The sequence below is a fragment of the Leptosomus discolor genome, chromosome 6 (assembly GCF_034619465.1).
Source record: "Leptosomus discolor isolate bLepDis1 chromosome 6, bLepDis1.hap2, whole genome shotgun sequence".
In the NCBI taxonomy this organism is placed as follows: Eukaryota; Metazoa; Chordata; class Aves; order Leptosomiformes; family Leptosomidae; genus Leptosomus; species Leptosomus discolor.
In genome coordinates, this window is record NC_141396.1 from 33,726,765 (window position 1) to 33,742,463 (window position 15,699).

Sequence of the window (15,699 nt, forward strand, 5' to 3'; positions counted from 1 at the left end):
TGCCAGAGAGCCACAAGCCTAAGGAAAGCAATTTTTCTTCAATAGTATTAAATAGCCCTTAAAAGAGATATAAAATTCAGACTCAGTAAAAAATAACTTTTTTTTTTTTTTTTAAGACAGGAAGATTTGGCTGAAGAAGACCTTACACCCCTTAGACTGGCGCTGTCAGCAGGGTAGAGCCACTACCTTCAAGGGAAGAGGAGATAAAGCCAAACTCACAGAAAACAGGGTCAGAATCAAAAAGAAGAGCAAAACGAAACAGATCTTTGGGTAGTCTCTCTGTGGGTATGCCAAACTCAGCAGACTTTATTCTAAGCTTTAGGAAGGCTCAAGTGATGCTCAGTACCACAGACAAAGCTGGTCCAAGGGCAGTTTGGTAACAGGGAGATCCAGTGACCTCCCAAAAAGACTAATCCCAACTGGAGAATCTCACTGCCAGATATTGGTGTGGAATGGCCAATGTACATGCCTCTCAAGCAAAGACATCAAAGGCATCCATAATGGGGGGAAAAGGAAACCTTTAGTTCTCATATGTTAGCAAAATAAGGGTGACGTGGCAAAACCTTAGGGTGTGTGGACAATGCAGTTATATAAATTGTTTACAATCTCAGATTATTTTTAGTTTCAGGGCTGAATACACAAGTTCTCAAACACAAGCAGAAAAGATCCATTCAAAGCCATCTTAATTTCTTTACCAGGAAAACCACTGGAAATACTTCTCCTTTGTTTTACTTCCTAGCAGGCATGGAAGATTTTACTTAAAACTACTTTTTGTTGTTGTTGTTCTCTTTAAATTCAAATTATATAGTGCCTGGAACCAAATAATCTGTATGCCTGGAACCAAATGCTGTATCTAGCTAGTATAAAAGAATAAGAAAGGAGAACTGAGACACTTATTTTCTTTGTCCAGGTGAAAGAAACATGAAATAACTAACATTCTTGAAACAGATTCTATTAAACATTTTGTTCATATTATTTGAGAGACCAATAAACCCCCCATGTTTCTTTAAAATGTAAATTTTTTAATTTCGCTTTTTAACAAAGATTTTCTCTCATGACAACATTTTTATAATACAGAAGAATGGCAATACCGGGCCATATGAGAAGGCCGCATCTTCTCTGACACTGCCTGCCAGCCAGTCTCCAAAGCATGGAGAACAGGAATAGAGGCAGGCATGCACGGACACCTCCTATGGCACAGCCACCTGGCTTTCGAAAATCTGTGGTTTATGCATTTTTTGAGACAGAGTTTTTTTCTGTTTCATTTTACTGCTTTGCTCTTAAAATCAGCATTGTTTCCCTTATTTCAAATTTTCTATAATTGATTTAAATATTCATTCAAAGGACTTGACCAACTTAAAATCTCTGCATATGCTTGCAGTACCTCCTTGTACAGGGAAAGGGGATGCGCTCTTAATCGAGTTTTAAGTTGTTCAGAAGCCACATGGATGCACACTCCTGGAGATGAAGAGACTCTGAAGATCCCTTTCATTTGAAGAAGTTCTTTCCCACTCTCCTGTTCTATCAGTATCTCTTCTGACTCTGTCACAATTAGCAGCTCATAGGACACTGGAGGGCAGATCTAGGGGTAAAGGGTACCTGATTTGCTGTGCTGTCTGTTACACAACCATTTCCAGTATCCTGCAAACAACCCCAACTGTGCCTTTGCTTTCTTCATCTCCAGGGGTGTGTGTCTGTGTGGCTTCTGGAAAACTTAAAACAGAGATGTTAATTCTGTTTTCTCTGTTGATGAATGAGATGCACAACTCAAGAGTTAATCCCAACTGATGGTTGGGATTATGTGTGAAAAGACCCGAACGCAACCTGGGATTTCACTGCGCTGTCATGCCTACCGAGAAGGACCAGACTTGATATGTCCATAATGTCTCTTGGTACACTCTGACCACCTGACAAGGGGCAGAGCAAAAGGGGGAGAGCTGGAAGCATTTAAAGTTTTAATTGTACGTTGAGTTACAAGGTGGGAATGAACTCAGCTCTACACTCACTGAAATGCCTACTGCAGTAATAAAGTGGCAGCAATGTGTTTAAACTTTGTCCTTGCACCTGTTGTCAGTTACCTATGTGTGTGTCACAGCCAAACAAGAATGTGGGGTTTTCTTTATGTTAGAAGGATTACATTTATCTTAGTGATTCTATCAAACCCTACTTTGAAGAGCCAACATTAACACAATGAGATCTACCAAGCAAATTTACTAATCTTATATCTTGTAAGAGAAGAATGATTTTAATGTCAGCAAAGATTTTGATTGTACCAAACAGACAAATATTACTTTACCTGAGACTGTGCATTGACGTTGGCCCGATTTGTAACCAACACTTTAACTACTTCTGCTTGGCCAGCAAGGGACGCTATGTGCAGTGCTGTGTTTCCTTTCTGAAATGAGACAGTGTTATTTGAAAAAAGTACAAAACCTGAGCTTGAATACATGACAATACGATCAAGAACATATTCCACTTTAAAATATAGTGTTTCTTGCAATAAAATACTCTTACTGAATACTTCTAATGGCTAAGTTATTCTAGAAGACAGAGACAGAAGCCAAGACAGGAATCTACAACTCGTTCAGTAAATCTCACCCCTAGTAACATGTGACATTTACTATAATCTAAAAAGTTTCTATTAAACAATTATTGAGACCACTCCACCAGTGCAAAATGGGCAATTACTGCTGCAGTAAAGTCTGTAATCTGTTGAGGACACCTTGTGCCCATGCCATCAGTGTGAACAACAGAACAACTAGATAGGCCTGACTGACCTTTGTCGCTGCATCCACGCTGGCACCTCGCTGTATCAGTTCAGAGACAACTTCTACGTGCCCTTCTTTGGAAGCGAGATGGAGAGCATTCAACCCATTCTGATTAAAAAAAAAAAAAAAAAAGGAAGTGAAAAAAGAAAAGCAATAGGAAAGATTGGCAAAGGTTTTCCAGCATAGCAAACATATCAGGAGACAATAATATCCCAAGTGAGAGGACTGCTTCCAAAAACCACTTTTACATAAACTTTACAAGAACTAGATTATAAGGAAAGTATATGAATTAAGTCAGGATATACTAGCTCTGGGGTCTCAAGTTCTCTGTGCTGTCCCATGACCCGATGTAATCAAATGGAATGAAAGATATCTTTAAACAGCACAACATTCTCCAAGTGGTGTCTCGGTAAGGGGTTAAAAAAAAGTTTTAATTGGATAAAATATGTAAACATGGTTCATCAAAAAACCCACATAAGTTATCGTTGACATGAAGTGCAAATATAAAGAGATACTTGAGAAACAGTGAGAAAGGTATTTATCCAGCAAATTTGATCAAAATATTCTTCAACCTGATTTGAAATGTTGATGTCCACTCCACTTTTCAAATAGTCGAGAGCCTTTTCCAAGTTGCCAGCTCGAGCAGCTCTCAGGTAACTTGCATTTGTGTCAGACTACAAGAAAAAAGGAAAAGTCCCATTAGAAATTACGGCACAATACAAAAATACATTCCTTTGGCAAAGAATTTACTAATGATGCAACATGTTGTACGTACATTTAACTAGATATGAAAGGATCCCAAACTGACTGTTCAAATATGGGTCAAATCCTGCCCCCTTGCTTATGCAAACTCCCTCTTGTGTAAACAGGCTGTCTGCCTGACTAGGCAGCACAAGATTTGACTTCACACATAAATGTGAATTATGCAGCACTGCCTAACATGCAAGGCTAGTAACCAGGCACACATCTGGTACTCGGCATGGAAGACAAACATGGTGAGGCTCAGAACAGGACTCCAGGGAAACCACTCTGCTCTTTCCAAAAGTGCCACGCCACCTTTAGCGTCCAAGTTGAACAGACTGGATCAGTACTGTGAGATCTCACATGACAGATTAAAAAATAATCCAAAATACTCGACGTTGAAGGACTGGATTTACCTGAATGAAAAAACATAGTTCTACAAATTAAGACATTTTAAAATCTAACGTCTGATTACATTTCGTTTTATTTTCTCCATGCTCCCTCATTTTATGGCACATTTTATTTACAATATCTGTCCACATTCAGAGAAGTAGCCATAAATCCCTAGGTACAGTGTCATTATTTAAATTGGACTTAATTTTTTTCAGATCTTGCTTTAAAGATAGCTGTGCAAATTTGTTCTATGATGACTTCAGCTTGAATGTAAGGATGGCAGAAAGGATGGTTAAGTCATGAAAGAATCACTGAAGTAATTTCCATCCCCGGAGGGTTTTAATAACAAGTTATGCAAATACCCACCAAGGAAGGTTTAGATAATGCTGATCCTACCTTGGAGCAAGTGGAATGAACTGGGTTAGCTTTCAAGAGGGACAAATCATATAATCTTTGATTTTATCTGTACCACAGCTTTCCCTGGCACCTTGGAGAGTCAACACATTTTTTGGTGCCCTCTTCCCCATTGGTATAACAGGAATTGTCTTTTTTATTCCTATCAGCACTACCACTTTAAGTGCTTTATGATATTCTAAAAAAGTGCAACAATTACCTATGGAGAAAAAAATAAAGGCAGTAACTGATGAGAGAAATATAAAACACCCAGGCACCAAAGCTTAGTTACTTATCCACTGCTTAAATAATTTCTTTTTTTTTTTCATTCCCCATTTTCTGGATTTGCTATAGACTTTTCTCCTCTCCTGTCAACGCAGCCACCGCAGACTGAATGTTCTGTTCAAGCATTGCTTCGAGTCCATCTGAAGTCACCTTCATGTGCAGGATGAAGTGATCTTTGACATGACAGCAAAATAGTAAGTGGGTACGAAGTCTGTTTTCTCCTTTGTACCTGTACAAGCTACAAGACTGTTTTACTACTGCTTTCAATACAACAAGCTCTGTCTTTCAAGGAGAGAACGATTACTTATGGAGGCTTCCTTTTCTCCCGAGTTTTGCACACATGGCGTTCCACTTTGCGATGGTAAGTTACTAGCTTACGACCCACCCTGCTCTTAATCGTTTTCCAAGCATGCCACGCTAATCATCAAAAATCAATTTATGTGACGCACTTCCAACAAAACAGCCCCCAAATACCAATGTTTGATTAAGGTTTACCGAAAACAAGGTGCTGCTGCAAACTACACAGTCAGAACTGGAAAGACTGTGGGGAAGAACAGCTGCCTTGAGAGGCGCAGTAAAACACTTTCATTTGGAAGATCATCTGAACTGTGCAATGCAGATTATTACAGGAGACAGGTCATATTCTTGGTGCTTAGCAACAGCAGTCACTGGGGTAAAAAACAGGTCAGTGTTTTATCAGCATTACTAAAGGTATGAGGGAGGACTTAATAGACCGGGAGCCTTTTTTTGTCACAGTGTAATGACATGTCTGTTTGGCACAGTCAGCAGGTGGACAATAATTAACATCAGCTGTTTACAGCTGCTTCTGGGTGGGGAAGGGATGCACCAGAGAAGCTTGCTATGGAAATTCAGTTCCCACCAGTCACATCAACACACACCAGACAAGAAACACTGCTCATACTCAGAAACATTTAAACCTTTCTATTTGCTCAAACGAAATGGGACAGGGGAGAAGGCAGAAGGACAGAAGGAGTACTAAATAGCTGATATTCATATTAATAGCTAAGTGCTGTTTCACTGTAGAGGGAGAGCAATGCCTATGTCTTTTAAGGACTTGGAACACTTGCTCACTAACAGAAGGACAACGGTTAGGTCACACTTCCAGCCTGGGGATGTGTAAAAATGTTTCCAATCAAGCCAGCTCAGGTGCTGCTAAGTGATGCACAAATCTATTCTTGAAATCCCTCAAGCAAACAGTATGCCCTTCTTTACCAGTCACCACTCAAAACTCATTCCTTTTGCTGAAACTGTCCAGAAACATCACTGACACCAGCAGACAGGTTGCCACCTGAGCGGCAGGGCTGGTGGGGTGCTGGGCACAGCATCACACTCACCTGTCAGCCTGGGCTCTCGGTGCTCTGACAAGGACAGGCTCCCAGCATAAGGGGCACTGAACAGAAAAAGCAGAACTGACATGCACAGGCACCACAACTAGGAAGCACCCAGGGAAGCTGCTATTTAACAGCATGCTGGTGGTAACACAAACTCTCCCACACTTTAGCTGATCTGAGGTGGTATTTCCAGTTTCCAGTTACTGGTTTCCAGTTACATGAATGTGATGTGAGCTGATAGTGCATGAAACTGCATGACCTGCCTTAGCAGCCAGGTGTTAACACATCCCTATGCACTGAGAAAGGAGAAAACATTTTTTCCTGACATTGGCTAAAGCTCCCAAGCCCTCAGACTGGGTTAACTCACCTCAGGCTGATTAACTCACCCTTTCTGGGCTACCATGCACAGAAATTTTGGGATTTGCACAGAGGGATAACAGACTGAGGTTGTAGAATTGCGAAAAAAGTTCAACGAGGCTTCTTGGGATTCTCTCCATCCATTACGGTCTCTGCCATAAGCAGAAACAAGCAATGACACTAGAGAGGAAGGACAGCCAACATCTTTGGAAACCAAAGGCAATACCAGCCTCTCTAAAAGTAGCATTGCCAGCTTCCACTTTCCCTATAATTAAGGCATTACTTCAGACCTGCTCGGGCAGGGAATAGTCTTACAAGCCTTTTCTACCTTGCAAAACGCCTTGAATACTCTTGTTTTTAAGACATTCCACTTCCAAAACGCAGAACCCTCAATGAACGCTATCCAACTTTTAAAAAAGCTAAGCATAGGGGTCAGTAAAAATTGATCAAAAACATCAAACCAAAACTCTCACATTTCTGAACTTCAAATTTTCCTCATTCCTTTACATTTATATTTTAGGCCTAAATTCTTTTTTTTTTTTTTTAATGCCACAACTGAGTAGAAAAATGTTTCCAATTGGCACTGTTTTGTTTAAAACAAAGCCTCTTGGAGGCCCTGATAGAGCCTGTAATCGTCTCTGTATTGCACAGAAAGGAGTAGCATCACAGCCTAGGCTCAAATCACTGAAGGATTTAAAAGATCAAACAAGTGTAACAGTCATGTTAACAATTATGTATCTGGATTGCCATCACACCTGCAAGCCCATGTCAAAGACCGATCAAGGACCTGTTATATTAAATGCACTAAAAAACACAGTAGGGGGAAAAGGATTTTAGGTTTCCAACCACGGCTCAGGGTACCCATGCAGGCAAGTGTTCCCTCTGTGGGTAACTGTTCTTGATATACCCACTTCCACCTTCCACACTAGTTGGCATCCAAAAGATGAACCCCACACAGACAGCATGTCTACAGGACATTCCCTTAACAGACCTAACAAAAATTTTCTGTACTACTAATTACTTAAACCTCAATATCCCTGAGAGGGGCATTCTGTATGCTAGCAATCTCATCTGATCCCCCTGTTTTGTTTTGTTTGTTTGTTTTTTCTGGTAATCAATCCCAATATGAAATAAAGACAAAACCTGACTTTTCTCCACTGTCTTCATAAATATCAAGAGAACAACAGGCATGGGACATACATCAAAGAACCCTGAATCTTAGATGCTCTTGCAGTCAGCCACAAAGAATGTAGCCCCTTCCTGTGCGTTTGCACAGGATTCCTGTTATCAGGCTGTGTCCCCAAAGCCTCTCCCTGCTCCCTCTTGCGCTCCTGGGGATGCTAGTTTTTCAATCTCCATAATCAGACTCAAATTAAAAATCAAGATTCTTACAAGTGTTTTAATTCTTGGAGAAACAGACCTCAGATCCTGTGCAAAGCATTTAGTTCTGGAAGGGCTATTCAGACAACATTTAACAATTTATGAGAGTACCAGTACTGACTGCAGAATCACACTGGGGCTGCAAGGGACCTCTGCAGATCACTTAGTCCAACACCTCTGCTAAAGCAGGTTCACCTACAGCAGGTCGCACAGCATCATGTCCAGGCACGTTTTGAATATCTCCAGAGAAGGAGACTCCACAACCTCTCTGGACAGCCTGTTCCGGTGCTCTGTCAGCCTCAGAGTAAAGTTGTTTTTCCTCATGTTGAGGTGGAACTTCCTGTGCCCCAGTTTGTGCCCATTGCCTCTTGTCCTGTCACTGGGCACCACTGAAAAGAGCCTGGCCCCATCCTCTTGACACCTGCCCTTTAGATATTGATAAGCATTGATAAGGTCCCCTCTCAATCTTCTCTTCTCCAGGCTAAAGAGCCCCAGGTCTCTTAGCGTTTCCTTGTGAGTAAGATTCTCCAGTTCCCTCATCATCTGATGTGTGCATAATATCAAGCTTTTTCTTCACAGATGGTATGACTTCTCCCCTCCCTCCCCATACTTTCTGGGAACAAAAAGGGACTATTTGTAGTTTTAAGAAATGCGTAAATGCAGGTGATGGGCTTACGAATGCAGTTTTTATGCAATGTGTATTTCTTTTAAATTTATGTATTTCCCTTGAACGTACTATGCTATAAAAGTTCAACTCTCTAATGTACAGCAGTCTGTGAGCTTCCAGATTGCAGGCTGCCTGCAGCCCACAACACATTTTCCAGTCTTGAGCTCATTTCAACAGTCTTCACCCCCGAGACATCTCTGGAAAGTGCTGAGGCTGAATAAGCCATGCTGGTAGCAGCACTCTGTTTCCCAACCCTTCTTACCCTAAGGTCCTCTAGTCCTGCCACATGATGGATGGCAGAGCCTGTGACATACAGGGGTGAGGCCCAAGAACCCTTTCCCCATTTTAAGCAGAAGCTACATGAGTTAAAAACATTCCTATTGCAGGAAAGACTAACTCCTAAGTCACTTGGATATTATTTCAAGCCTCTGTTTTAAAACAGAAAATGCTGATGTTGACTCACGCTAGCAACTACATATTCGCTTTCTTTTTCTCCAAGTGCTCCCAGTGAAGAGACTATTTAGCATGAGTAAAGACAAAATCTATTAGGAAATTTGCACTAACTGTCAACCCAGGGTCTGGTCTGGCTTTTTCCACGGGACTAGAGAGGGTCCTCTCAGAAAATGGAGAAAATGTGTTATTTAGTGAACCCTCAAAAGTGCAAAGCCATTGTTTTCAACATGCACAGGCCCCCTCCCATACCAATGGTATTTTTATTAAGCTCATCTCTCTTTCCTTTGTGTTCTGCTTACAGGGGCTTCTTTTCAGATTAAAAATCCAGTCTTTTTTTCACATTGGGAGCAGGGTTTTGTTTTTCACTCCATCTTTAACAGTAGCTGTTGTGAAGGGAAACCCCCAGCAGGTTCCCATTGTGCCAGAGCAGGATGCATTCTGGCTTGAGTCCCAACAAAAAGATGCTAACCATGCCTAACATTTGTTTTGGGGGGAGGCAATGACCTCATTTTAAGGGATGAACTTATGTTACTTCCATTTGGAAATGTGCTCAACAAAACCAGTCTTGCAGCAGCATGAAATGATCTGAGGAAACAGATGATAACATTTTTGCTTATTTTGATAAGGATGTGCTTACTGCAACTGATGGCTTTTTTATTATTATTAATTTTTTTTTTTTTTTTGCAGTAAGGCTCAACTCTGATGGGCACTAAGCACTACACTGCAAACTGGAGGACCTTGGTATTTCCTAGATTTTGCTCCTATGTTAATTTAGAATTTTCCTCCAAGCAAATATGTCACACTAACTTGGTAAGGGATGAAATTTTATTTCAAATAAACCATACTGGCCAGTTAACATCAATGTCTGAACCACACGAAATAAAACAGCTGTATCATCTTCCTAGGGAGACTCTTCATCCATCCTCCAAGTGACTATATCCTTTGTATTTCCCTACTCCATCATAACTAAATCTGTATCAAAAAAACATCACTTGTATGGTTTTTATTAGAAAGGGGGCTGGTTGCACTGGATGAGAAGGTCATCTTTGTGTGAATGACTATAGCTGTACTCATGCTTTACACACCATAGTACCATACATGTTTTCTTCTGATAAGAATGTGACAAGCTGGGGCAACTGCTATCTGCAGTTCTGCTATTAATTATCCTTTAGAGAGATGCTTTTGGGATCACATCCTTAAACACAACCCCAGGACAACAGGAAAAACTCCATTCCTGCTGCCTGACAATTCAAAGGAAACATCTTTCAGCTAAGGAAGGCCAGCTATTTTGAATATGGTTGCAAAACAAGAAACAATTTAATTATTGGTTGAAAACCAACAAATCCCTCTAATTGTTTGCCCTATCATGCAACTTATTCATCAGCTCTCTTTGATCATATTATTGCATTGTGCATGATAAAGTAGCCAAAAATATTACACTATTTGGAATGTTCCCCTAACCGGCCCTATTCCAACTATTTAACTACGATATGTTTTCCATGAGTTAAAAACTACACTGGCTTCAGACTGCATGAAACCCCTTTTCCTTGGTCACAACAGTGGAGACTAATCCACCTCATACTTCTGCAAAAATTGCATGTAAATCTATAATCAACTGTATTTATAACAACTGTGGCTCTATCCCTGTACAGTAGTCAATCTTAACATGCTTGTAGAGAAAAAATATTTCCTGAAAACACACATTTAAGCAGTTCAAAACAGAGTGGAAAATGCATCTTAGATTCAGCTCTTTCTTTCTAGAGTCCTTGACCAAATCAGGAAAGCATTCAAGCAAACAAATAAGCCTCTTTCCTTGCCAGACCACAAGACAAGGCAAGTCTCTGACATGCAATTTTAGTATATACCGTTTTCAAGGTCCCTTGCACCTCCACCTGTTAGAGTCTGTCTTGGCAAAATGCTGAATCTGCATTCAATGTTACCACTGAAAATGAACCACCTGTATTGGAGTGGAAGATGGCTGAAAAGGACCCAGAGCCTGAGATGTTAAGACTGGTACACACAAGAACATTTCACAGCTTCCAGTACAAGAGGTGTTTATCACTGCTTTTAACAGCATGAAGAGGTCTAGAGCGAGTTGTTCGCTTGCAATGACAAACATCTCCTGTGGAGCTACAATGGAGCTCTCTTGCTGTACATGTTGCTCAGACTTTAAGCATGCAGTCTTCTTCAGCAGACTATAAATCTAGTCAATCCTGTGACTTATGATGCAACTTATGATCCTGCCCTGGGTAGATTGCTTCCTAAGAAAGTTTGAGCACAAGATAGAAATGAAAAGTAGGTGACACTCTTTTGATTTTCTACAAAGAGTAAAGGGGGTTGTGATTTCCGAGGCACAGAAGACACATAAGACGCATATAGAGTTAGACAAGAAACATCTTGCCTAACATCCGCATGTAACACATGTAAGATGTTGAACATAACATGCAAGTTGAAAATGCCCCTAAAGCTGTCATCTTCGTATTATTTACTTGTCACCAAATTCAACATATATTAAATAAATACAGAACGATTTAAATGCATTTCTAACAAAATTAACTTCCGACAACCCAACAGAAAACATCTGAACTGAGATCAAACTTGTCCCACAGGGACAATGCTCAGTCAGGAGGTGAGGGTCTATGCTATTTCCAATACCCTTTGTCAGTTTGCACAAAGGAGATTTTGAGATTTTGAAACACAAGTTTGATGTGTCAGCTTCACCTGAAGAATTTACGAAAACATTACTGCTATGAATGCGTTAAATTAGTAACACTAAAAGCAACATCCTCGTTTTCCAGGACTACAAAATTAATGTACATCTGCACAACCCACACAACCTAAGTATGGATGAATAACAAATCACAAGAATTATTTTCTTTTAACGGAAAAATAAGATTCCTTTAATAATGACTTTTCAGTTCTCGGACTGCCTCGTACGAAAAACCAAACTTGAGTGAAAAGGTAAATTAGGACACACACTGTTCAAGATCCTAAACCCAGTAAAATCGCAGGTTTCACCTGTGAATCACTGTACTCCATTAGAAGTGCACAATCAGGCAAAGAGCCAGGCCTTTTGTGACCAACTCACATGCATAAGCAATGAAAAGGATCCAATACAGTCGAAGGAAAAACATTTGAGCATCTAAAATTCAAGATTCATTCTTGAGGCTGACAGCCTCAGCTTCCAGAAGGTTGTTTCAAACTCTGGGAAGAAACCCCTGAGCCTGTAATGACTCATCTCTCACTCTCTAAAGTTTTCCTATCATATACTTACAAGTGAAAAAATAAATCACTGGCTTTCTTAACTGCTACCACAGTCACAAACAGCTAAAGAAAAGCTGGATGTGCTTCAAGGGTTTCTTCTTATGTTTATATTCACCTGAAGATAATAACTCTCTTGTATGCCAAGCTAGATGAGATGCCATTGATCTTTTCCTTGTTATTTTTCTCTTGGAAACTGACTACCCAATGAGCATGGAGATAATTTCAGCACAGCTCAGGCTCAAATTTAAAGTCATTTCCATGCTAAAGTCACATTCTTCAGATCACTGCATGAATTATGTCAATCAGTCCACCTCCTGTTGTCTGTGTGCATCTGATTTTAGGATTAGGAACCGGAAAGGAGAGGGAAAAAATTCAGCAACCCACTTCAAAACAGTTTTTAAATTGTATTTTTTTGTCTATAATTTCAGATGAGAAAAAAAATATAGTATAAACCTAAATCAGGTAACACGGCTGTTTTTAGGGAGAGACATATTGACTCAAAATGAGTTTGCTACAAAATTTTTATGTAAATATGCTTCAATCAGATGGGGTGAAATGGAAGTTACTGGTAATAAAGTGGAGCAAACTGCATGTCAGTGGAATCATAATGCACATAAATACTCCCTAAAAATACTGTAGTAAACAAGCTATAGGAACTATAGACAAGTAACTTGACCTCTTCTGTAGCTAGACAACTTATTAAGAGCTTTCAGTAGAGTGAATTCAGAAGTTTCCTGATCTCTTCTCTGCCTTTCCACTTTATGCCTGCTTTTGAATTTATCTCATTCAAAATCAAAATAATTCTGCCTTGGAAGTTTGAACATCATTAAACTGAATGACTGATAATAACTAGTCAAGCCATTTCTGATATGGCAAAAATCTAGACAAACACATGGATTTACACTGCAAGTATTACAAATCCCACATGTAATATAAGTTTACACTTCTGTAGGCTTAAGAGGCATTGGAATGGCTAGTTTTAAAGCTATCTACTAGAGTTTTAAATTTTTTGACACTTCGTTCAGGATTCTTACAGGACTTACAAACTTCTATCAGTTTGTAAGTGTCAGTGCATAGGTTTCCATAGCAGGGATTATGACCTCTGTCAGAAGCAAAGAACCTCTTCCAATTTACATACCTGAATACCTTGTTGAAGAGAGCCTCTGGCTGAAAAAGCCCATGTAGCTCACGTGACAGACACAGAAACTGAAGTGTCAGTGGAAATTATCCAAAGAGCTTTCAGGTACTAAGAGGACTCCTGGGGCAAGATTTGCAAAAGAGCCATAAACCTGGTTAACAGTCTGTTCTGCAGGGCTGGTTAGAGGCATCACATGAGCCTTGTCTTAGCAGTTTAGCTTAGGAGAGCTTGCAACATTTACAGAACGCTCTGTCCTGAGACCTCTTTGTAGATCTGCTGTGAAATATATATGCCCTGGTACAATGAGAATGAATAGACATAACCAATAAGTGAAAGGATTCAAACATCTCCCTACAGCCGAAGATTGGCTGAGGTAGTTTTGGTTGTTCAGGAGAAGAAAAACCTAGCTAGGACTTCCAAAATACAGGAGGGCAATTTCACACAGGAGAGTTAACAGTTCTCAAATGCAGGAGCTGAGCAACCTGCCAGGAGACAATTTTACTCTTTGTCTGGAGATTTGAGACCTATTGGAGAATACCATCAGTGTTGTGTTGGCTTGGCCACATTCCTGTGACCCAGTAACTCCAGATACATTCTGTAATCCACCACATCACTATAAACCACAAAGGCAAGGCAGAGCAAAGCAGAGCAGGTGTTACACACACTGCTGTTACTGCTAGAAACATGGAGGAAAATTTGTCTTCTTTCTCCTGGACATGGTGCTGCATGATGTGGGCAACAGCACTGTGTGGCCTGCACAGAGCAGCGGGGCTGGACACAGGAGAACGACCAGCCTGCTCATTTCCCAGCGCTCTCTTGCTCCTCCTCCTCCATGATTAAACACTGACATTCTCTGTTGGGAATTTGTGAAATGGCATGGAAAGTTCTGTGACAGCATTTGTTGGGGCTGTCTGGATGCAATGCATTCAATAGTGTATGCAGCAAATGTTAATTAGTTTACAAGTGTTTTGTTCCTCACTCCACATGTTCCAGGTTTGAGGATTAGTTCAGATTCCAATGGAAAAATTACTTTTCCCAGCCCAAGGACCAAAATCTGTAAGCAAAAACTACAAATCAGAGCCCTGCAATTGTTATCAAGAGTTTTAAACTAGAACAAAGTTCTGACTCTAAATACAAGATTCTGGTCTGACACTAAAGAGGAGTCTAAACTACCACTGTAGCAAGGCTAGACCAGGATTTATATGTACAAACAGGATGAAAAGTGTAACAGTGAGAACACTCTTAGCTGTACGGGGTCTTTGAGATGAACAGAGGGGGAAAGAAAACACAACATAGCTCAGTTTTATTCTTCAAGTGAGAAAAAATTACCAAATACACAGATAAATCACTGCAGATTAGATGGAGCCATTTTCACATGGTCATTTTTCAGTTACAGAACTGAACTAGTATTTTTCTGGCTTCAAAGCCACTATGCACTTGAGAGAAAAACCATGATGACCCTTGAGAGGGACATCTAATTTTTTTGATGAAAATAAAAAGGTTACTTCACCTTAACCAGACTTCACAGTTTAATCTGAAAATTACCACTGTTTCTTAGTATCAGAATGAAGTATATTTGGAAAACACAGCACTGTTTAATCAAAGAAAATAATTCACTAATCAATTAAAACTTCACAAACTGGGCAAAAAACTTTACCTTTACCATTTTAATAAACACAGATTTAGAGTTAGCTTTTAGTTTAGCCACTGAAGTGCAGATCAGTTTATTACACACAGAAATAAGTTATGGTCAACAATACTGCCTACCAGCCCTACACAGCAATCTCCCCTAGCATTTCATGATAGAATAAGTCATTACTGTACAATGTTAGTTAAAGTATCACTTCTCAATAGCAAATCTACAGGATAAATACACAGCGAAGTAGAGCTTGTTTCACTCTTACACCTAAAATGTGTGGCATGGCAACATATAGGAGATCTAAATAGGTATGGAATGAAAACAGGGTATACCATAAATAATATCACTAAGAAAAAAATTACAAATATATACTGTACCCCTTCTCCATCACTCAACTCCATTTCAAATAGCTACTACACCTTCAATAAACAATGTATATACTAACAGAAAGATCAGTTTCTATGTAACTTCTAACAAAACCCTGTAAAGTAAGAGTAAATACCATTCTGTTGCAACACAGAGGGCAGAGCATACTGCAGACCAGCACACTGCCAATGCCATGGCTCCAGAGCAGCGAGATTTTCAGTTCGCTCTGCTCTCCAAACTGTTGCACACAGAAACTAGCAGGACTGCATCGAGCTCTGCACTACTGGGGCTCATATAAAGCAGCAAAGATGTTTATCACCCTGAAGATTGTTATTATTGTGCTAAAAAACCCAAAAGAAAGTAAAAAACATTCTCAGGACTTAAAAAAAAAAAAAAGTTTAATTAAGTACTAAAAAACACCTGAATCTAACAAAACCTTCTCCTACAAGAAATTCCTTCACAGAGAAAATCCCCCAAATAAATGTTTTCATAGTTCTGAAATT

At 39.9% G+C, this 15,699-nt stretch overlaps 1 protein-coding gene across 4 annotated transcripts in view; it reads right to left on the reverse strand.

Annotated features, from left to right (window-relative positions):
• The window catches only part of ANK3 (ankyrin 3), a 204,023-nt gene that overhangs the window by 141,858 nt on the left and 46,466 nt on the right, over positions 1-15,699 (reverse strand). For all 4 annotated transcript variants that reach the window (XM_086466594.1, XM_086466593.1, XM_086466592.1 and 1 more), the window contains exons 2-4: positions 3,341-3,442; positions 2,778-2,876; positions 2,297-2,395 (exon numbers count right to left, since the gene is read on the reverse strand). In XM_086466594.1, the coding sequence (XP_086322720.1) occupies positions 2,297-2,395; positions 2,778-2,876; positions 3,341-3,442 (300 nt within the window). The remainder of the gene's footprint in view (positions 1-2,296; positions 2,396-2,777; positions 2,877-3,340; positions 3,443-15,699) is intronic.